The following is a 24,280-nucleotide window of genomic DNA, read 5'->3' as shown; positions in this document are numbered from 1 at the left end:
ATAAATCTTACATTACTCTCAAAAGCTTAATAATAATTTATCAATGCAAGAAATTGCCTAAGCACAATTAATCAAAGCTAAACTTGTAGCTGTTCTCCTCACTGTTTGCCTTAGGCTCCTCAGTTGCTTCCCACATTGCAAGTGCATGGTAACACTAGGCTGCTTCCATAGTTTGGTGATTGTAGATAATGCTGCTATAAACATAGAGAGGCATGTATCCCTTGAATTAGTGTTTTTGTACTTTGGGGGTAAAAATCCAGTAGTGCAATTACTGGGTCGTAGGGTAGTTCTAGTCTTAATTTTCTGAGGAACCTCCATACTGTTCACAGTGGCAGCACCAGTTTGCATTCCCACCAACAGTACAAGAGGCTTCCTTTTTCTCCACATCCTTGCCAACACTTCCTGTTCCTTGTGTTTTTGATTTTTGCCATTCTGACAGGTGTGATGTGATACCTCATTGTAGTTTTGATTTGCATTTCCCTGATAATGAGTGATGCTGAGCATCTTTTCATGTGTCTGTTGGCCATCTGGATGCCTTCTTTGGAGAAATGTCTGTTCATGTCTTCTGCCTATTTTTTATATTGGATTATTTGTTTTTTTGGGTATTGAGTTGTATCAGTTCTTTATATATTTTGGATACTCACTCTTTATCAGATATATCATTTGCAAATATCTTCTCCCACTCAGTAGGTTGCCTTTTAGTTTTGTTGCTTATTAGAAAATAAATACTATTAGCTCCATCATCACTAAACACTGAACCAAATATAAACCTGGCTAGCAAAGCCCATGGGGCTCCTAGCCTCAGATCTCTAGTTATTACTTTATTACCACCTCTACTGCAGGTTGGGGATAAATGCTACCAAGAAAACTCAAAACTGATGTGGATCTGGATTTATTCTGGGGCTAGTCTAGGAGAATTATTAATTTAGTAGAATTATTAGTTTTTGCCCTAAAAACTGGCCTCCTCTGACCCTGTGATTTGTAATACTTCCACTCCAAAACCCTTCTGGATTTCTCCAATATCATAGTAATACCAGACTCAGCCACATCCAAGAGCCTACTCTGTGCAGTGCAGCATGCTAAGCTCTATTCTCTATTTTCTTTCCACTCCATCAGTGTGTCAAACTTTAGTATGCATCAGAATCACGTAGAGGGTCTGTTAAAACACAGACTGCATTGGGCTGCCTGGGTGGCACAATCTGTTAGGTGTCTGACTCTTGGTTTCAGCTCAGGTCATGATCTCAGGGTCCTGGGATTGAGCCCCACAACAGGCTCTGCGCTCAGTGAAGAGTGTGCTTGAGATTCTCCCTGTGCTCCTCCCATTCGTGCTCTCTCTAATAAATGTTTAAAAAAATACAGGGTCCTACTGTGTCTGGCAGGGTCCTACTGCCAGAGTTTGTGATTCAGTAGGTCTGATGTCAGGCTTGAGAATCTCCTTTCTAACAATTCCCCAGATGATGCTGATGCTGGTGGTCTGGGGTCCACACTTTAAGAACTATTGCATTTCATAATTGGGAAGACAGCAAGAGTCACTCAAATGGGCTTGGTCCAAGATTTGACATTTCATAGCTATATACCCTGGGGCAAGTTTTCTTTACCTAGAAATAAAGTAATATCTAACATATATGGTTTCAACAGCATACGATATATAAAATTCCAAACAGCTTCACATATAAGGAACATCCCACACTCTCCCCAGTCCAAACTCTAAAAATCCCCCCCTTATTAAATTTCAGCATTATTCAGCATTATTTTACCCTGATTTCTCTGTTACCTCCACATGCCTCCTATCAGTACATACTACTATATTTTTCCTCTATCCTAACAAACTCCTAACATATTTCTCATTTATCCTGCATTGAACATCTGGTTGTTAACACTAGATCTCTTTTCCAGCACAGTTTAGCCTCCTTAATAGCTGTTCTGTATTAACATCATCTGTACCAAGTCTCCGAGGGGCTATGTAAGTGAATACTACCTTCTTTCTACATTACATACTAGAACAGCTCAGTTTTTCCCTAAGCAAAACAGTCTTCCCCTCTTTTTTTTTTTAAGTTGTTTTTTGTTTGGTTGGTTTGGGTTTTTTTTGAGGGGGGATAGTTTTTTTTTTGTAAATGTTCAGTTTGTTTGTTGGTTTGTTTGTTTTCCTACTTGGGATACCTCCCCATACACCTCTTATTTGTGTAAAAGACTTGCCTGACAGTTCCTCATTTCTATAAAAAAATAAATAAGTAAAAAAGGCAGGCCTTTAACACTCAGTTTACTAATTCTACCAAAGTCCCCAGGTTTCCTCTGGTCATTTATCAATGAGATATTCCCCTGGAGGTCAGTCTTCTAAAAAACCTTTTTATACTTTTATAATGTTCCCAAATTCCTCTAAAACAAATAACAGGAAGAGCAACTCTCAATAATGGGACAGAAAAGGTATTCCCCTCACTGCCATGTTTCCAATTCTCTGTAAGCGAAGAAACAGACTATGACAGACAAACCCATTACAGAAAAAATTCTTCAAAGTAAGTGAAAAACATTACTGTCAAATCTGTTATGCTGTGCTTGTATATGACCCCTCAAAAGAAGCATATATATAAACATGTTTTTCTGTTGTTTTATGGAATGTGTTTATACAAAGCATTAGCAAATATGAAGAAATTATTGTCTAAGTGGCAGAGTATTAATAAGGTCAAAATGTACCCTTAAAACAATCAACTGTATATACAAACTCAGTAACTATGTAACCAAATTTCAACTCCCTTGTGTGGGTTGCAAACTGTGGTGGTGGTATTGTTGTTATTGTTATTAAAAAAATGTACTTTAGTCACATATTCTAACACCTCCATGAATTAAAAGATATACTGTACCTTCACAGTATAATTGAAGTATTTGGCAGACTGCATAAATCGATGGAATCCATCACTTTCTTTTGTTGCTACCGTTATGACTAATAATTTATCTGCAAAGACAGAGGGACTAGCATAAGATGGTTCACCAAGAGGTTAAATGTTCCCACTTTCCAATCTCACTAAACCCACCCGCCTACCTCCTGTTAATTTTTGTAATGAAGTCTTAAAATCCATAGCAACATTTACATCACCATCAGTGCATCGTTTTTTTAACAAATAAAGGAACCAAAATCAGCACTGCTCTAGTAAATACACAGCTTTAGTTGCCATTTTATAATGGATGATTATTTTCTATCCAACATAAAACCACTTCTCAGTAGGAGGAGGTAGATTTAAGGAATCATTTTAAAATATCCATAAAAGCTATTAAGAGGAAACCGAATCAGAAAAAGGCACGTTGGAAAATGCATAGAGGAAACAAGTACATTAGCAGATATCAAAAGTGCTGGGACATTTCTTTCAACCATAGGACATAGAAGGACCCATGGACTAAGAAAGCAGAAGTTAACATCTTTTCAACATTCTAGGCACTGAGCTGTATTGTTTGATCCTCACTTGCTCTTTACCAATAACAAAAAATCCACAAATTCATAAATGTCTGCTAAGCAATAGGCAATTATTAGAAATAGCATTAATGCATTATAGAATTTAATTAGAAATAATTTAATATAAATCAAAGTAATTTTCCATGAAATTTTTAAAATAAATAAAACAATAACATATATAGATGCAATACACATGAAGAAATAACAGATTCAAACATTCATTAGTCAACCAAAAAAAGGAAAACATTTCCATAGAGATAAATATCAACATTCTAATTTTTTTTCTGGAAAAAGGTATATTTCACATAATTTTCACCATTATGAGAAATAAATAGTCAAAGAAAAATAAGTTATTTTCATAAAGTTGTCAGGCCCCAAATCAATATATTTTAAGAGTACTTTTTCAATTAACTATTCTTTTAAAAAAAAAATTCACTTGTAAAGTTTAAACAAGGCTTAACTGATTGAGAAAATGTGACATATTACCATTCACAATAAATTTTGAAAGAGAATACCAGATTTTTATAAATATTTTATACATAAATCATAAAAATTATCTACAAGCTTAGATTCTGATTAGATGGATTTTGACACTATTTTCAGTATAAAATTAACAGCAAGGATTTTAACATCCTTAATAGGAAAAGTAATGTTGGCCAGACCACTAAGTAGACAGAAACGTCATCTAACCCAATGACTCAGAAGGCAAAATTAAAAATGTGTAGTCTGACTATGTCTGGCAGTCTTATGCCAAATAAGGACTCCTGTTGTTTTACTATTGTTGCTAATTACAAAAACAAAACAAAACAAAATAGTGAATTAGTAATTTTGTTAAAGGTATGTTTAATAGCATTATGTATAAGTATCTGTTTCCTCTTACCTGCTATTCAGTATCATTACTATGATGAGAAATAAATCTTACTCCATTGGGGGCAATAAAAGAAGAAAGTGCTGACATGTACTACTCATAAGTTTCACCAATCAACTCAAGAGTCTAACTTGGTCACCATTTATGAAGTATCCTTGTCAAAACTTTAACCTAAATTTGATACATACTTGATTTCACAACTGACCTAACGAATCAGCGGCAAAAGGGAAAAAGAATGGAAGGGAAACTAATGTAGTATATTAACAGAATTAAGAGATAATTCAACCAAATGTAAATCATGGAGTTTAGTTGGATCCTGATTTGAAAAACTAACTGCAGAAAGGTATTTTTGAGAAAATTAGGGAAATTTGAACACTAATTGGATATTTGTTGATATAGGAAACTGTTAATTTTTTATTGTGCTAATGGCATTGATTTTTTAAAGAGTCCTTATAATTTAGAGACACATATTTAAGTATTTACCCAATGAAATAATATACAGTATTTACAGTTTCTTTTAAAATTGTCTGAGGTTGAGAGGAGGCAATGAAGGAGGAAGATAAAAGATTAAACAAGACTGGCCATATGTGATGACTGTTAAAACTGGACTCCTTTTCTATATGTTTGGAAATTCCTACAATTAAAAGAGAGTTGAACTTTATGCACAATCCCTAACCTTCCAATCAGAAAAATTACAGAAAAATATTCAATATAAAACTTTTAATAGTCTAAATAAGTAAAAAGAAGGATGAAATAGCAGAAATATTCTAACCAAAAAAAAAAAAAATTGTAATTTAAACAACTACTATTAGTACTTCACTCAATCCACCCACCACAACCAAAATGATAATGTGAGATGATAGAGGACGGAAATGGGCTTGAATAAGAGGCACGCATCAACCATTACCAAAACCGATCTATAATGGTGTCAAAAGGCAAATGGAAGCTTAACTGTGACCAAATGTAACCTCTATTGCCACTATCTGGCCCTATTATAAAATAGATTAATACAGTTTGCATGAGCAAGAAACATGTAACGCATCTATAAAGTGTGGTAGATTAGAACCACCATTTATCAATGAAAATTCACACCATAGCAAAAAACAAACAAAAACTTCTGTAATCATCTTTACAATCCCCCCAAATGCCTATCATTATAGTAAGATTTAATAAATACTTAAGCGGCTAAATATATACCTTTCTATAAAATTCAGATGAATATCAGAATTTCTCAAAAAGGAAGAAGTCAATTTATCTAGAAAGGCCAAAAATATGCTATATTCTCTCTTATTAATGCAGTTCTGGGGGCAGGAGAAATGCATTGTTAAAGAGGCATTCTTCTTTCTCCAAACAGTTGTTGCTATAAGAGCAAAATTACCAATATTTAGTGCTGACCTAATTTTTCTTTTCAAAAGCAAACCATGGGTTCAAAATAGAAAGTTTTGTGTAATATACCATCTCCAAATGCTAAAGCAGCACACAAAATTCATCTGAAATTCATTGTCTTAATGACTGTCATCACATTAAGTAACTCAGCAATAGCCCAGCTACCTTTGATCCTACTACGGGAAGGATAAATTTATCTTTCCAAGAAACTTTCTCCACACAAAGTCAAACCAGTCCTCAATTTTAAATTTGCAGATATCAAGAAAAATAATTCTAAAACAGGAACTATAAGTATGCTATTCTCACTCTGCAACTAACTCATTTTATGACCAGATATGTCCTTTATCTATAAAGATCAGTGACTCTCAACTTTCTACTGAAGGAACATATCATATCTTCTTAGTAATGGTTAGCATAGTGCAGGGGCTAGAAACTTTCACTGTACAAGGCCAAAAAGCAAATATTTTAGGCTTTATGGACCACATATAATCTCTGTCATGATTCTTTATATTTTTTTAAACACTTAAAAAAATTTTTTTTTAATTATTAATTTTCTGGCTGTCTTTACAAAAACAGTGGGTCAGATTTGGCCTAAGAGTCATAGTTTGCCACTGGGGTTGGCCAAATGAATCTGAAGACAAATACGTGGGTTCAAATCCCAGCTCTACCATTTATTTGTTAGAAATTAGTCAGCTGTGTGTGTCTCCATTTATGTCTCAACTATAATATGTGCAATAATAGCACCTGCCTGATAGGTTTGTTGTGAGAATTAAATTAGGTAATATATGCAAAGTGGCTGACACACTGTAAAGTCTACATATATCTACATAGATAGTATCTTCTTATTTCTACTCAACAAATGCATGGATAAGGTAGGCTATTGTTGTGCAAATCTCAGCAGGTTATAATTCCATCTCTTTCTCTACCAGAGTTACATACTCAAGAATCTGACATCTCTTCCAACTCTCAAGATTTTATGATGCTAGATTGAAACACACACACACAAACCCAACCTATGTAAAAACAGTTCAGGTTGAAGCTATTTAATCAAAGAATTTAGCAAGAAAACGCAGATATGTCTTCTCAAATGTTTACATTTCTCTCCATCTCCAAGCAAGCTATAACACTAACTCCAGTTATGGTCATGACTAGCCCAGGCTTCTGCAATAGTCTCCTAAACCCACTTAACCCACTCCAACTCTACAAAGCAGCCAGAGTGATGTTGTTCCACTGCTAAACACCCTTAAATGGCTTTCCATTGCTCTTGGGACGGTGCCCAAGGTCTATCACCTAAATGTGGTCCTTGACAGTGGCCCTCTCCACTGTCACCCATTACCACTCCCTCCTGTCTTCTCTCTGCTCCAACTGCCCTGGCTTGTTTTGACTCTCCAACAACACCTGCTCCTTCCCACCCAAAGAGAAGAGCATATACAACATGATTATCTAATTCCCCTCCTGACCTCTTGATGGAGTCACTGCCTATTGAAATTTCAGATTCTTTTTTTTAAATTTTATTTTATTATGTTAATCACCATACATTACATCATTAGTTTTTGATGTAGTGTTCCATGATTCATTGTTTGCGTATAACACCCAGTGCTCCATGCAGAACGTGCCCTCCTCAATACCCATCACCAGGCTAACCCACCCCCCCACCCCCTCCCCTCTAGAACCCTCAGTTTCTCAGAGTCTGTAGTCTTTCATGGTTCGTCTCCCCCTCCGATTTCCCCCCCTTCATTCTTCCCTTCCTACTACAGTAGAAATTTCAGATTCTTACAATAGGCTATTTCCTTAGGGAGACTGTCCCTGACTACCTCTTTTTCAGTGCACTTACCACAAATTGTATATTAATATTCACAATTATTATTTGAGATTAAAGTCTCTCCCCCCCAGCTAAACTATAAATGTCTTACAGGATGTCTTTTTCTCAACACTATACCTCTAAGGTATATCAATGTTTAGCATATAGTAGGTTCTTAATAAACATTGGTTGAATGAGTAGATTCAAGGATAAGTAATGCTATGCTTCATGTGAATGTGTATATAAAATAATTTGTTCTCAACAAAATCCCTATGTCATTAGCTTTATTATCTCCAATTCACAGACGAAGAAAGTAAGGTTTAAATAAGTTAAACAATTTTACGAAAGTCACCCAACATGTTACTAGCAAAGCCAGGAATAGAACTTCAGTTATTTCTCAAAGTCCATTTCTTTCCAACATTTCATGTGGACTTACTTGCTAGTGAGAAGTTAAGAGACTAGACGCAAACTGAGTTTTACTACATGTGTAGAAAAGAGAGAACGTAGCAAGCTGAAACTTCTAGCCTTAGAAAGACCTGCATGCAAGGTTGGTCCTTGGCTGCCATCTGGAAAATTGGATTTGGGGAGGGTTCCCACCATTCCCAATAAGAATGGCTCACTGGGCCTAAAATGTAGAAACAATGTACTTAATGCTGAACAGCTGCTTTCCTTCTAGGAGCTTGGAATTTTGATACAGAGCTCGCCTATAGGACCAGCCCCCACTAAAAACCCTGGGCACTGAGTCTCTAATGAGTTTTCCTAATAAATAACATTTCACATGTGTTGTCACAGTTAGTTGCTAGGGGAATTAAGCAAATCTTGTGTGACTCCACTGGGAAAGGACTGTGGGAAGGCATCTGATTTCCCTGGATTGGCTCATGTGCCTTTTTCCTTTGCTGATTTTGCTTAATATCCTTTCACTATAATAAATCACAACAATAAGTATGACTTATATGCTAAATCCTCTTAGCCCTCCTAATGAATGGTTGACTCTGGGGTTGGATGGCCTTGAGGATGCCAGACCCAACATGCTTCTAGTTACAAGCAGCAAGTCTTCATCTGAAAAAGACATTATGGGCCTAATTAGGTTATGTGTCTGATAAAGGGCTAGGTATTAGGTTAGGGCTCAAAGGTCATGCTAGAGAGATATAGAAAAGACTCCAAACAGACATTAGAGAAGTATTTGGTACATAAGGCAATCACACTCTGTTCCTCTGCTGAGAGTTATTTTATTTTATTTTATTTTATTTTATTTTATTTTATTTTATTTCTTTAAAAGATTTGTTTGTTTGACATAGAGAGGGAGAACACAAGCGGGGGAGAGGGGGCATGGAGGGCAGAGGGAGAGGAAGAAGCAGGCTCCTCACTGACTGAGCAGGGAGCCAGATTAGGGGCTTGATTCCAGGACCCTGGGATCATGACCTGAGCAGAAGGAAGATGCTTAACCCACTGAGCCACCAGGTGCCCCAAAAGTCATTTCATGTTAATGTAAATTGTGACCTCATGCATAATGTAGCAAAGTCTATTTCTTTTAGAGAGGAGGAAACCAAGACCTAAAGAAAAAACAACACTTGTCCAGGATCTTGCAACTCAGTGGTAACCAATCTAGGACTGGAACTCAAGATTCTCAATTACTGAAAACATGGTTTTCCAGGTCCTATTGAACAATTTTGTTGCTTTTTTAAGTACTGAGTCGTCCAAACACTATGACAATTAAACCAAAGCCACAGCGCATAGGTAGCAAGAAAACAAATTGTGTTTTGTGGAATTGTTGAAAAAAATTCAAAACAAAGATTCCTCAAGAACAATTAATGCCAAAAATTTCAATAAAGAAAAAACCTAAAAAGGATATGACAAAGAGACATCAAAGGATTCCTTAGGATTTTATAGGAAAGGGGGGAGAAAAGGGAACACTTAAAAAAAAAAAAAGTAAACTTGCAACCACTAATGCTACATAGGGAACAGCTTCACACATTAGCATTCAGATGGATACCTGAGCTTCCACAGCCCACTCTGGACAATGCACAGATATACAGCAAATCAGGAGATGTGCCGTGAGGTAGTAGGGGGAAGGTAGTATGTAGGGTGACCAATCACCCCAGTCTGCCTAGGACTGAGGAGGTTCCCAGAGCACAGGGATTTCAGTTTTAAAACCTGGAAAGTCCTGGATCGCCTGGGTGGCTCAGTCGGTTAAGCATCTGCCTTCGGCTCAAGTCATGATTCCAGGGTCCCGGGAATCGAGCCCCATGTCTGGCTCTCTGCTCAGCAGGGAGCCTGCTTCTCCCTCTGCCTGCCACTCACCCTGTTTGTGCTCTCTCTATCTGCCAAATAAATAAAATCTTAAAAACAAAACAAAACAAAAAAAACACCACACACACAAAAAAAAAATCAACTTGGAAAATCCTGAGCAAATGAGGACAATTTGATCCCTGTAGGAGTATATGCAGTGGGATTAGAGAAAGTGAATATTGCCAGTTATGTATAAAAGACTGGATGACAAATGGTCCAGGAGCCAAATGGTAGGAGGGCATTAAGTTAAGGATAAACACTTCTAGAACCAGCAGTTCAACCAACACCAGATATCAAGTGAAGCAGGACCAGATTAAGACCGCCAGAGGCCTTAGGCACCTAAGAGGTCAAAGTGGACAGAGACCACCTCTCTCCCTCATAAGTATTTCAAACCATAATATGCATTTTAAACTTTTTTTCAAATAAAAAATTGTACATACACTAAAATTAGTATCACATTTTTAAAAAAGGTTTTCTAATTTTCTTTTTGGGGGCCCATGTTTCCTGATGGTATATACCCATGTTTAGCTTATTAGGTAACCTAGTAGTGAATGAAAGACAAATTTCAAGACACAGTCAAAAGACTTATTTAATATTATGCCCAAGAATTCCTAGCAGGTAGTTGATTTCACAGGACTATGAAAGCTTAAAGGCATTTAAGAATAGCATTCAAACAGATAATTATATTGCAAAAAACATCAAATTTAGTGTATGTAGTCAGTAAAACTTGAATAACTATTAGGATAACACTGGAATTTTAGAATGAGGTGAAATTTTTAATATCAAAAATCGTGGGCCCCTCTATAACCATATTAATCATAGCAACCATTGAGAAATTTATGAAAAACCTTGACATAAATACATCTTTAATAAATTTAAATAAATTTATATTTAAATAAATGTATATTCACCTAATCACAGAAGTATTCACATACTTTAGAAAAACATTAATATGAACAATATAATCTATTCAAACTGTGTTAAAAAAAAAAAAAAAAAAGAACAAACTTTGTTCAGAACTCCAGTGCAATAACTCTCTTTGGTAATACCCCACCATCCTTCACAATAACTATTCATGACCTAAATTTTAAGAACTCAACCTAAAGGTGATAGACAAGAAGAAAATTAAAGGAGACCCACTCCTCTACATCCATCCCCATCCCCTTCCAGAAACATGGAGATAAAAATGCAAGGACTTGATTGCAGCCAAAAACTTTACACTGAGTTCCAACAAATTGTTTCTGGAGTTTAGAAGGGGAAACTAAAGTTTAAACACCGAGAATGATCATAGTAAGGGGGGCTTCGATCAGGGTAAGTAAGACATGACTTAAAAAAATGAAAGAATAAAAAGTGCCCTAAGGGCTCTACCCGAATATAAACTCAAAAATGAGCCAATATGTGAGAAAGCTGGCCAAAACAAACAAAAAAGCTATCTTGACAAGAGAGGTGATGATCCCTGTGTAATCAGTGCAGCCTATGCATGGAAAATTATGAGATGTTTGGCATGCTACACTGAGGGAAATTTTGACAAACATGGAGTTTGACCAGCATGGTTAGAGGTCTGGGAATTATTTCATATATTGAATAGTTGAGGGATTGAGAATTTTTCTACTTGAAAAAAAGACTCAACACCTCCCTACCTCATCACATTTGAGAAGAAAAAAATAGATTTCCTCTATCTTATTTTGAAGAAGATAACTGGCTGGGGAAGAACTAATGGAGAGAAGGCAGATCTTGTATCATTATTGTCTTAGTCCCTTCAGGCTGCTCTAATAAAACCACCATAGACCCTGTAGCCTAAAAACAAGAGAAATTCATTCCTCACAGTTCTAGAGGCTAAAAGTCCAAGATTACTCCACCAGCATGGTGACGGCCCTCTTCCTGGTTTACAGCCAGCACCTTCTCCCTGTGTCTTCACATGGTGAAAGGGGCCAAGGTCTCTTTAGAGCCTTTTTTTTTTTAATTTTTTTATTGTTATGTTAATCCCCATACATTACATCATTAGTTTTAGATATAGTGTTCCATGATTCATTGTTTGTGCATAACACCCAGTGCTCCATGCAGAACGTGCCCTCCTCAATACCCATCACCAGGCTAACCCATCCTCCCAACCCCCTCCCCTCTAGAACCCTCAGTTTGTTTTTCAGAGTCCATTGTCTCTCATGGTTCTTCTCCCCCTCCGATTTCCCCCCCTTCATTCTTCCCCTCCTGCTACATTCTTCTTCTTCTTTTTTTCTTTCTTAACATATATTGCATTATTTGTTTCAGAGGTACAGATCTGAGATTCAACAGTCTTGCACAATTCACAGCGCTTACCAGAACACATACCCTCCCCAGTGTCCATCACCCAGTCACCCCATCCCTCCCACCCCACCCCCCCACTCCAGCAACCCTCAGTTTGTTTCCTGAGATTAAGAATTCCTCATATCAGTGAGGTCATATGATACATGTCTTTCTCTGTTTGACTTATTTCGCTCAGCATAATACCCTCCAGTTCCATCCACGTCGTTGCAAATGGCAAGATCTTATTCCTTTTGATGGCTGCATAATATTCCATTGTATATATATACCACATCTTCTTTATCCATTCATCTGTTGATGGACATCTTGGCTCTTTAGAGCCTTTTTTATAAGAGTACTAACCATATTCATGAGGTCTCTACCCTCGTGACTTAAGCACCTCCAAAAGACCCCACCCTCTAATACCATCACCTTTGGGAGTTAAGTTTTTGACATACGAATATGGGGCAGGAGGGACACAAACATTCAGACCATAGCAAATACAAAGTATGATTAAAAGCATCCAGGATGAATGGACTGTCTTAGAAAAGCAGTGTTTCCTATCTTTATAAACATTAATACAAAGAGGATAGGTCCATTTTCCAGGATTTATGACTTGGAGGGCACACTTGATACATTCAAAATATGAAATTTATACCTCGGTAATATTAATGTCAAAAGGAAAAGGCGTTGCCCCCTAACAGACAGAACAGATTTTAATTGTAGAATTCCAAGGGTTCAAAGGTTACAGCAACCTCCAAAGTAGAAAGATGTACCGATAATGAGAACCTCCATTGAGTGGGCTGGGGTAACCCATCTGCAAGCCAAATGCTTTAGCAGAGACTCTAAATTGCCTGCCAAAAATCTGGTCCCAAGGTTATGTAGTTTGTTCAAACAAATTTGATTTATTGCTGTTTATTCCATATTTTACATAAGCACTAAAAATATTTCCCAGACTCATAAGCAAATGTCATCAACAGTAAAGTTAACAACGAGTACAAAACAGCAGAGGCTGAGATAACATATTCCTGCTAATTCAACTACAAATGAAAAGAAGAGTTCCCCTTGCGCGGAGGCCAACTTGAGATGGACTTGTGGCCAAGCAAGCCACGCTCTGAGAGAAAGTTTTAAGGATGAATTGTCTGAACCAAAATGGCCTTACTCCTCCATAATGGAAAAAGAAAAATCATTATGAAGTCTGTCTAACCTAAAGGAATAAAAATAAATGCATCTGGGTTGCAAAATTAAAAGCACACCTGATAAAGTGCAGAGTAGCTGAAATGGAAACAAGAAAAAAGTCGTAACTTTCATTCCTCATCTTCAAATATAAACATTTGCTTCTTCTAGTCCACATTGCCATGAACACATTATAAATACATTTTTTCGAAGAGGGTATTTTCCATTATATCCATCTTGCACAAAATGAGTACATTTAATCTGAACAGCAGTTCATCCCCACTCTGTCTGCAAAGTTTTATGGCATCTATTTTGGCAGCTCAGAATCCTCCCCCAACAACTTGCTAGTTCTCCACATTGTTCAACAAATTGAACTTGCCATGTAAGAAATTACTAGAAAATTGAATCTGTATTTTTGATCTTTGGGGAAAGTAAAATTAAATGTAGATGATTTGATTTCTACAACTATGGATACCTTCTTCTATGGAATTACTGTAAGACTCCAAAAAAAAAAAAAAAAACCAAGGAGTTTTATTATTTAATTTGTGTAGTAAACTGTCATAAACTTTCATCTTTATGTAAGAGAAATGCCCTATTTTTTGGAAAGTATGTCCCAGAAAATGTAAGAAACATTCTAGCATTCACTGGGCCAAGTTAGAGATTTAAAAAATATGTTTATGTATACAGATGACTGATTTTTCCTTCCTCAGCCACTCAAATTAGTAATTTAATTTTTTGGACTAGGTGATAAAGTCGGAAGTGATATTCCTTCGCAGATCTTTCTCCCAGATCTCTAGCTTTCTCCCAGGAGATACCAGTAATGTTGTTCTTATGGATGCTTCAAAAGATGTCAATATATATCCTACACTCCAATTTTGCATATTTTAAATTTTTTATTATTCAATTTATTTAAATTTTTTTTAAAAAGCAAAAAAAAGTTCACCCATTTTTCCTTCCCTCCCCCAATCTCTGACCACTGGCAACCACCAATCTGTTCTCTGTATCTATGAGTTTGTTTTATGTATATTTTAGATTCCACATACAAAAGTGATTATATGATATTTGTCTATCTCTGACTTATTTCACAAATGGCAAGATTCATTCTTTTTTATGGCTGAGTATATATGTATATATGTACTGCATTTCTTTACCCATTTAGCCATCGATGGACACTTAGGTTATTTTCAGATCTCGGTATTGTAAATAATGCTACAATGGACATGGGGGTGCATATGTAACTTTGGAATTAGTGTTTTCATCTTCAAATACCCAGAAATGGAATTGCTGGAGTATACAGTATTTATATTTTTAATTTTTTTTTGGTATCTCCATCCTGCTTTCCACAGTGGCTGGACCAATATATTCCCACCAAGAGTGCACAAGGGTTCCCCTTTTGTACACATCCTTACCAATATTTGTTATTTATCTTTTTGACAACAGCCATTCTAACAAGTGTGTGGTGATCTCATTGCGGTTTTGATCTGCTTTTCCCTGATGACTAATCATGTTGAGCATCTTTTCATGTGTCTGTCGGCCATCTGTATTTCTTCTTTGGAAAATGTCTATTCAGACATTCTGCCCAATTTTTTAATCAAATTATTTTGTTGTTATTGTTGTTGTTGTTGTTATTGAGGTGTATGAGTTTATATATATTTTGAATATAACCCCCTTATCAGAAGCATGGTTTGCAAATATTTTTTTTTCCCATTCAGTAGATTGCCTTTTCATTTTGTTGATGGTTTCCTTTGCTGTGAAGAAGCTTTTTAGTTTGATGTAGTACAACACGTTTATTGTTTATGGTGTTTTTCTTTTTCTTTTTGGTTTTGTGTATTTTATTGTTGCTTTTGATGCTTTTGCTTTTGGGGCCAGATTCAAAAAATAATTTCCAAGACCAATGTTAGGGAGTTTATCACTTGTATTTTCTTCTAGGAGTTCTATAGCTCAGGTCTTATATTCAAGTGTTTAATCCATTTTGAGTCAATTTTTGTATATAGTATAAGATAGTAGTCCAGTTTCTTTCTTTTGCATGTGGCTGCCCAGTTTTCCCAACACAACCGATTGAAGAGACTGTCCTTTCGTCATTGCATATTCTTGGCTCCTTTATGATAAACTAATTGACCACACATGAGTTTATTTCTGGGTTTTCTATTCTGTTCCACTGATCTATGTGTCTGTTTTCGTGTCAATATCATACTATTTTAATTACTATAGCATTGTAATACAGTTTGAAATCATGAAGTGTGATACATCCAGCCTCGTTCTTCTTTCTCAGATTTGCTTTGGCTATTCAGGGTCTTTTATGGTTCCATACAAATTCTAGGATTGTTTGTTCTATTTCTGTGAAAACTGCCTTTGGAATTTTTATGAAGATTGCATTAAATTTGCAGACTGCTGTGAGTACTATGGACATTTTAGCAATATTAACTCTTCCAATTCATGAGCATAGAATATCTTTCCACTTATTTATGTGTTCTTCAATTTCTTTCATTGTCTTATAGTTTACAATGTATAGGTCTTTCACTTCCTTAGTTAAATTTATTCCTAGGTATTTTTATTATTTTTTATGCAACTGCAAGTGGGACTGTTTTCTTAATTTCTCTTTCTGATAGTTCATTAGTATATAGAAACACAATAGAATTTTGCATACTGACTCTATGTCTACAACTTCACTAAATCATTTATTAGTTCCAACAGTTTTTTGATGAAATTTTGATTTTCTATATATAATATACCATGTCATTAACAGTGACAGTTTTACTTCTTTCTTTCCAATCTGAATGCCTTTTATTTCTTTTTCTTGCCAATTTATCTGACTAGAACTTCCAATACTATGTTGAACAAAAGTGGCAAGAGTGGGCATCCCTGTTTTACTCCAGATCTTCAAGTTGTCAGCTTTTTACCACTACTTTAGCCTTTATTATCTTGCCACACGTTCCCTCTATACCCACTTTGTTGTGGGCTTTTATCATAAATGGATGTTGAATTTTTTCAAATGCTTTTTCTGCCTCTATTGAGATGATCATATGATTATTATCCCTCATTTTGTTAATGTGGTATATCACATTGATTGATTGGTGGATATTGAACCATCCTTGCATCCCTGGAATAAATCCCACTTGATCATGGTGTATGATCCTAATAGTTCAATTATTGCTGAATTCAATGTGCTAATATTCTGTTGATTTTTGCATCTATGTTCATTGGGGATATTGGCCTGTAATTTTCTTTTCCAGAAAGACATCCTTACATCCAGGCATCCTTGCCTGGTTTTACTATCACAGTAACTCTGGGCCTCTTACAATGAATTTGGAAGAGTTCTTTCCTCTTCTATTTTTTGGAAGTGAATGAGAAGGACTGATATTAATTCTTCTTTGAATGTTTGGTAGAATTCACCAGGGAAGCCTGGTCTTGGACCTGGATTTGATCTCCTTATTAGTAATTAGTCTATTCAGATTTTCTATTTCTTCATGATTCAGGGGTGGTAGGCTAGATGTTTCTAAGAGTTTATCCATTTTCCCAATTTATTAACAAATAATTATTCATAGTAGTATTTATGGTCCTTTATATTTCTGTGATGTTGGGACACCTGGTGGCTCAGTTGAAAGAGCATGTGACTCTTGATCTTGGGATCATGAGTTTCAGCCCCACACTGGGTGTAGAGATTACTTAAAATATTACTTAAAATTACTTAAAATAAAATATATATATTTCTCTGTGATATCAGTTGTAACTTTTATTTCATTTCTGATTTTATTTGAGCCCTCATTTTTTACTTTTTTCTTTTCTTTCTTTCTTTTTTTTTTTTTTTTTTTTTGTGAATCTAGCTAATGGTTTGTTAATTGTATCTTTTCAGAGAACCAGCTCTTAGTTTCACTGGCTTTTTTATTATCTTTTTAGTCTCTATTTCATTTATTTCTACTCTAATCTTTGTTGCTTCTTTCCTTCTACTAACTTTAGGCTTCATTTGTTCTTCTTTTTCTAGTTCCTTGAGATATAAAATTGGTTGTCTGAGACTTTTTTTGTTTCTTGAGGTAGACATTTATTGCTATGAACTTCCTTCTTAGAACAGCTTTTGCTGCATCTCATGAATTTTGGTATATTACATTTCCATTTTCATTTGTCTCAAGGTATTTTTCTTATTTCTCTTTTGATTTCTTCTTTGATCCATTGGTTGTTTAGTAGTATGTTGTTTAATCCCCACAGACTTGTGAATTCTCCAGTTTTCTTCAAGTAATTAATTTCTGGATTTATACCACTGCAGTCAAAAAAGATGCTTGATACTATTTCAATTCTCTTAAATTTATTAAAACTTGTTTTGTGGCCTAGCATATGATCTATCTTGGAAAATCTTCCATGTGTTACTGAGAAGAATGTATATTCTGTTGCTTTTAAGTGGAATGTTAACTGTTAAGTCTATCTGATCTAATGTATCATTTAAGGTTGGTGCTTTCTTACTGATTTTCTGTTTGGATGATCTATCCATTGATGTAAGTGGGATACTAAACTCACCTAGTGTTACTTATTGCTATCTATTTCTCCCTTTAGATCTGTTAATATTTGCTTTATATATTTATTTATGTATGTTGGTTGCATAAATATTTACAAATGTTATTTCTTTTTCTTGGAGAGCCCTTTAACATTATGTAATGTCCTTCTTTGTCTCTCACTACAGTCTTTGTTTCAAAGTCCATTTTGTCTGATATAAGTATAGCTACTCCAGCTTTCCTTAGTTTCCATTTGCATGGAATATTTTTTCCATCCCTTCATTTCCAGTGTGTCCTTACATCTAAAGTGAGTTTCTCATAGGCAGCATATAAATGAGTCTTTTTTAACCCATTCTGCCACTCCGTGTCTTTTGATTGGAAAATTTAGTTCATTGACATTTAATGTAATTATTGATAAGTATGTGTTTATTGTCATTTTGTTAACAGTTTTTTGGCTATTTTGTAGTTCAAAAAATTTTTTGCATCTCTTTTTAAGATCTACATATCTTTGAGATATTTTCAAAGGTAATCCAGCTACACTGTATCCCATCATATAGAAAAACTACAGGGGTGCCTGGGTGGCTCAGTCATTAAGCGGCTGCCTTTGGCTCAGGTCATGATCCCAGAGTCCTGGGATCGAGCCCCGCATTGGGCTCCCTGCTTAGCGGGAAGCCTGCTTCTCCCTCTCGCACTCCCCCTGCTTGTGTTCCAGCTCTCGCTGTCTCTGTCTCTGTCTCTGTCAAATAAATAAATAAAATCTTTAAAAAAAAAAAAAAGAAAAACTACAATTTAATTAAACACTATGCTAGTGACAGGTATTCACATTGTTTCCAATCCAATGCTATACTAAAAAAAAAAAAAAAAAAAATCTGTAATGGGTAATGATTTATATAAGTATTTCTTACATATAAGATTGTATCTGCAGAATAAATCCAAAGTAGAACTTCTGGGTCAAATATTTTCCTCCCATTTACTATTTATCTTTTGACTTTATTTTGATTGTATGATTTTTGCCAGGCAGAATTTCTTTTTTTTTTTATATCAGCCATTAACTCTTACATCTTCCAGGTTTTAGAAAGACCTTCTACCTTCTACAGCTATACAACAACCCTTCCATATTTTCTTCTAGTACTTTTATAGTTTCATTTTTTCACATTTCTTTCTTTTCTCGTATAGCTGATATTGAATAAATGAAGTGATGAACCTGCTGAAGATTTTCTCTCATATTATTCCAAACAAGGAAGTCGTTAGATTCCATTCTGAATTACCAGAATTTGTGATGAATTAACACAATAATGCTTTATGAAAAATATTACTTATTTCAACCATGACAGGATAGTGACCTATGATTATTTTAAAGACAGAATAAACCAAAAGGTAGTTTATATGTCTCAAAGTATGCAAATCCCCAAAACACTAAAAATAACAGGAAGATGACTTTTCATAAAGGTTTTTTCTAAGTAAAATTGGCTTTCTAACACTATTTTGATTGGATATAAAGCTCTATATAGAAGATTCTCTATATAGAAGGTTCTCTATGTGCCCCCATCTGCCACACTGACAAAAATTCACCTAAGGTGTAATTACCTCTGTCCCAATCAGTTCCCTGTTGTCTAAGGGCCTGTTTTTCCTCCCTTCTTATTTCTTCTCTCAATTTTGAATAGCGACTTACTTAAATTCTGAACCAAGTCATATGTTAAGATACATACATGGATGATTCTCTCTGACAAGTCATTGTTAGACAAGCCCAGCCTGTGTCTGATTAACCTCACAACCTTAAGACAGCCATCCTCCCAGTATGGCCTCAGTCACACCAGTCATGGTGCATCAGAACCCCTGCACTACACTCCCAGATCTAGGCAAATTCCATGAGGTGGGGATGATGTGGTGTGGGTAAGCATGCATTTCAACATGGGGCTTAGAACGCTTGAAGGACAGCAGTACAGAAATTCTATACAATCGAACTTCTATCTTATTTCATGCAAAATATAAAACCCTGAACATGTTCACTTTTCTGTTTTGTGCCCATGGTAATATGTATGGTAAGTCAGTTATAGCAGGGAGCCAAAAGTCTTTCTGAACATGTGCTATATTCTCCCAGTTATTGAAGCACTGTTTTATTCAAATTCAAAATTAGGGGGAAAAAGTCAAAAAGATCGATATCATATAGTAAACACACATATATGATTAAAATAAGTCCTCATAAACAGAAAGCTATGAAAGTATTTGATTTCAATCCATTATCATTCAGGCAATGAAGAGACAGAAAGATGTATAATGTACAAATGACCTGTCTTCAAGTAAAATATTTAATTTGACATGTAACACAGAGTAGACACTGTTGACCTTAATGATTTATGTGATAACCAGACCCTCCAAACACTATCCCCGAGGCTGTGTAACTTTGTTCCAGGAGCTCACACTAACCTATTCTCAGTCCTCAGGTTCTTTCAATTCCAAGCTCCTCTGCAGAGATGTATTCCTTTCTTAATAACTGGGTTTCTTGGCCTTCTTCCATCAGTGGTCAGAACTCTATCATGACATCATTTCAATAGGTGACCAGAATCTGGTTTTGTACCCTCTTCCTTAATTTTAGTTCCTGTCAAAAATTTCCAGTCTTAGAGCTGGTATCTCAAATGCTCACCACCCAGAAAAGGACATACGCATTGCCTTAATCTTTGCATGGCTTACCATTCTCAAGATCTGCCTACGCTAACACTCATAACTTCCAAGTTCCCTGCTAACCATCTATTGTCCAAAATTTACTCAACAAGAAAATCTTTGACAGATTTCTATTCCCTTGACTACCTTTTATCTTGTAGACATACTTCCCAGTTTCTGATACATTTCAGAGAAATGCTTTTGTTTATTCATTCTTGGAATATTCTACCTCTGGACCTCCTATACCCAGTTTAGTTTCCTTCTACCCCCGGGGATCACTGAACCCTGAAGACCCAACTGGATCCTTAATCCAGACACTCCCAATCTGATCAATCATGCCAGTGTCCTTGTCCAGTGGTTCTCAAATATTAGCATGCATTAGAAATACCCAAAGGCTTATTAAAACAAAAATTTCTAGACCATGCCCCCAGAATTTTTGATTTGGTATGTCTTGGGAAAAGCTCAGGAATAACTTCTGAGTACCAGGTTTCAGCACAGGAGATGGTGATGATGCTGAACAGTTATGCCAATGAATATACATACTTCAACATCTCCAATTATAGATTATAGCCCAAAAAGGAGGTTAAACAATGAAGGAAGAAATCAAGAGTAGTTGGGATATTCCCCCATAAGAAAAAATTTTAGGTGGGCCTCAAAGATGGGATAAGACTGCCATCATAGAGTTTACATGCATGTGGTAGACAAAAACCAAACAAAATATTTTCATTCAACTTACAGGGCTAAAAAAGAAGGGGGGTAGAATAGGGAGTCTTGAATATGTTACAGTTTTGAATAGCATAACCAAATTTCACTGAGAGGGTAACATGAAGCATAGGAGGTGAGCTAGCTAGGCAGACACCTCAGGAAAAGCTTTCCAGTAAAAAGAACCAAAGAATACAAAGAATCTGACTAAGCTGGGTCCAGTCCTCATATGTCTTTGAGGGAGTGAGGAGAGGACGCTACAGGCACCAGAGTGGGCAGAACAGACTAAGCAAGAAAGAAAATGAGATGAGTTCAAAAGTCAGAATAAATAGATTGTGCAGGGCCTAGTAGGTCATTGTAAAGATTTGCCTTTTGCTCCAAATGCACTAGGAAGCTATTAGAGGATTTTGAGTGACGGGATGACATAACAGTTGCTAAATACTACTATTAGTACTACTACTACTACTACTACTAGTACTACTACTACTACTAATAGCAGTGTCTACCATGTAGATACTATTAACTAATTTAATCTAAATCTTTTTTTTTTTTTTTTTTTAAGATTTTATTTATTTGACAGAGAGAGACACAGTGAGATAGGGAACACAAGCAGGGGGAGTGGGAGAGGGAGAAGCAGGCTTCCCGCCGAGCAGGGAGCCCGATGCGGGGCTCGATCCCAGGACGCCGGGACCATGACCTGAGCCGAAGGCAGACGCTTAACAACTGAGCCACCCAGGCGCCCCTTAACTAATTTAATCTAAGTACTACAGTGTGATATAATGATTTGTCAGAAATATATATTTGGTCATTCCAATGACCAAAACATATTTCTCAGATATAATTTGGTCTTCATCCACAGTTCCTAAAAATGCCTCAGAGCCATAAAGGTGAAAATGGGTGTCTTGTTATTAATGAAGGTGACTTTTGGACCTCACCCAAGTGTGGGGGTTGGTTGTCAGGAGGACCAACCATGTGTTTAGAGGGTTGGAACTTCAGTCATACCTCCTGACCTCTGGGGAGGGGAGAGGGGCTGGAGGTTGAATCAGACAATGCAATCATGACAATGCAATGAAGCTTCCATAAAAATCCAAGAGAACTGGGTTCAAAGAGCCTCTGGGTTGGTAAACACATCAAGATTAAGGGAGAATGGCACATCTGGAGAGTGCATGGAAGTTCTGCATCCTCTCCCCATACCCTGCCTTATGTATCTCCTCCATCTGGATGTTGATATGTATACTTTACTATGTCCTCTAATAAACTAGTATAAGTATGTTAGTGTTTCCCTGAATTCTGTGAGCCACTCTGGCAAATTAAAAGAACCTAAGGAGGAGTTCATTGGAACCTCCAATATATAGCCATTTCGTCAGAAGCACATGTAACTTTGCAACTGGTATCCGAAGTGGGGGGTGGGAGGCAGTCTTATAGGACTGAGCACTTAACCCATGAAATCTGATGCTATCTCCAGAGTAGATGGTGTCAGAATTGAGTTGAATTCTCGGACACCCAGCTGGTGTCTGAGAATTGCTAGGTGTTATTGGGGGGGCCACCCCCATAGGCATTGGGTCCAGAAACCTAAAAAGATACAGTTATTCCAATTTTACACTTAAATAAGTTGCCTTAAATTGAACAGACTATAAATGGCAGGACCTAGATTTGAACCCAGACAGCCTGGCTCCAAAGTCTGTGCTCATAACTGCTATACTATACTGTGTCCCATAATCAGCCTGAAGTTTAACAGGATTACTCTGGTTGCTATGACTGAAAGAAGTCAAGGGTAAAATCAGGAAGCCTGGTTGGGAGTGTTCACAATAATAATCTAGGGTAGAGGCCATGGTGATATGGATCAAGGAGTAGCAGTAAAGAAGATAAAAAGTGATCAGTTTGGATATGTTTTGAAGGTAGATTAAACAAAACTGACTGATAGATTAAATGGGAGATTTGAGAAAAAGGAGTGAAGAAGAACTCCAGATTGTTTAAGAAGACGAACCTTAAAAGATTAGCCTGCTGTGTGGATAAAGTGGTAAGAAAATGTTCAAATTAAAAGCATTTACTGTGCCTTCTAGATAATAAAAATATCTAACTGCCATATTCCCTATCCTGAAGGGAATACAGTCCCTATAACTTCCCTATAACTTCTCCTTGTCATTTGTTTGCTCCTGAAGGAATTATAGACACCAACTATTAGACAACCTAAATGTAGATTAAGTGTTTTGTTATAATACATAGAACAGGATAATGACTGAGCTCATCCTAAAATGTGAAGCTTTTCTGTACTTCATAATATTTTATTTAGATTTTTATTGGTTTTAGGCAGAAATCAATATGCAGAGGTTTTCTTTTAAAAAAAAAAAAAAAACCTATTTTAGAATAAGCAAGGCATAGCTGTACATTCCTGTATAAATGTCATCACTTTGAGTCATTAGTAAGAAATGTGTTACAAGGATTAGAACATGTACACTGAAAAGCAGCTGGGGAAAAGAAGTATCAGCTGTTGGCAAAGAGCATTGTTGGAGGATGGTCACTGTGAAAAAGCTGATCTCTCCCTCCCTCTCTTTCCCTGTCTCTTGTACAATCATATTCTATTAATACATTAGAAATGAATGGTTCAACTGGTTCTTCAAAAAGAAGAAAAACATAGCAATGCATTAAGTAGTCATAAACAAGATGCATATTTAAAACAGATGTTTATAAAATCTCTCCCTTTTGAATGCAGTCTAATCTCAGCAGTATCAATCCATTCAGGGCAGCATGATCTCGGATACTGGGTCAGGTTGTATCTGAATGAGTCAGCATTTCAGTCAGAGAACTTCTGTAATAGGAATGAAAATCCCCTGGTTGGAAAGCTTGGCCAGTGTCACATGGGACCCACTGATGTGAAGAGTTCCCCCAAATCCAAACTCTCAAGAGTAAAACAAGGAGACATCCCCACTGCTGAAAGGGTTCCTGACATTACTCATCAGAGAACAGCTCCCCAGTGAAGTCTGATTTCACTGTGACCTAGAAGCAGGGGTAAGCATTCAGTATTTCTTAGTACTGAACACCTCTCCAGCACTCCTCACTTGCTCTTAATTCTGGAATTTCTCAAAGTAGAGAAAACTCACATTGATTTCATAAATTGGTATATTGTTTATACGAGAGATTCCAGATTAAGCTACACTATTCATGTGTTATTTTCCAGAAATATACAA

General features: G+C 36.2%; 1 protein-coding gene across 2 annotated transcripts in view; it reads right to left on the bottom strand.

Annotated features, from left to right (window-relative positions):
- PLOD2 (procollagen-lysine,2-oxoglutarate 5-dioxygenase 2) overlaps positions 1 to 24,280 on the bottom strand; it is a 97,194-nt gene that overhangs the window by 50,055 nt on the left and 22,859 nt on the right. For both annotated transcript variants that reach the window (XM_036078143.2, XM_036078142.2), the window contains exon 2: positions 2,859 to 2,950. In XM_036078143.2, the coding sequence (XP_035934036.1) occupies positions 2,859 to 2,950 (92 nt within the window). The remainder of the gene's footprint in view (positions 1 to 2,858; positions 2,951 to 24,280) is intronic.

Source organism: Halichoerus grypus, chromosome 1, assembly GCF_964656455.1.
Source record: "Halichoerus grypus chromosome 1, mHalGry1.hap1.1, whole genome shotgun sequence".
In the NCBI taxonomy this organism is placed as follows: domain Eukaryota; kingdom Metazoa; phylum Chordata; class Mammalia; order Carnivora; family Phocidae; genus Halichoerus; species Halichoerus grypus.
Note: the sequence above shows the minus strand (reverse complement) of the source record. Positions and strands in the feature narration are given on the sequence as shown.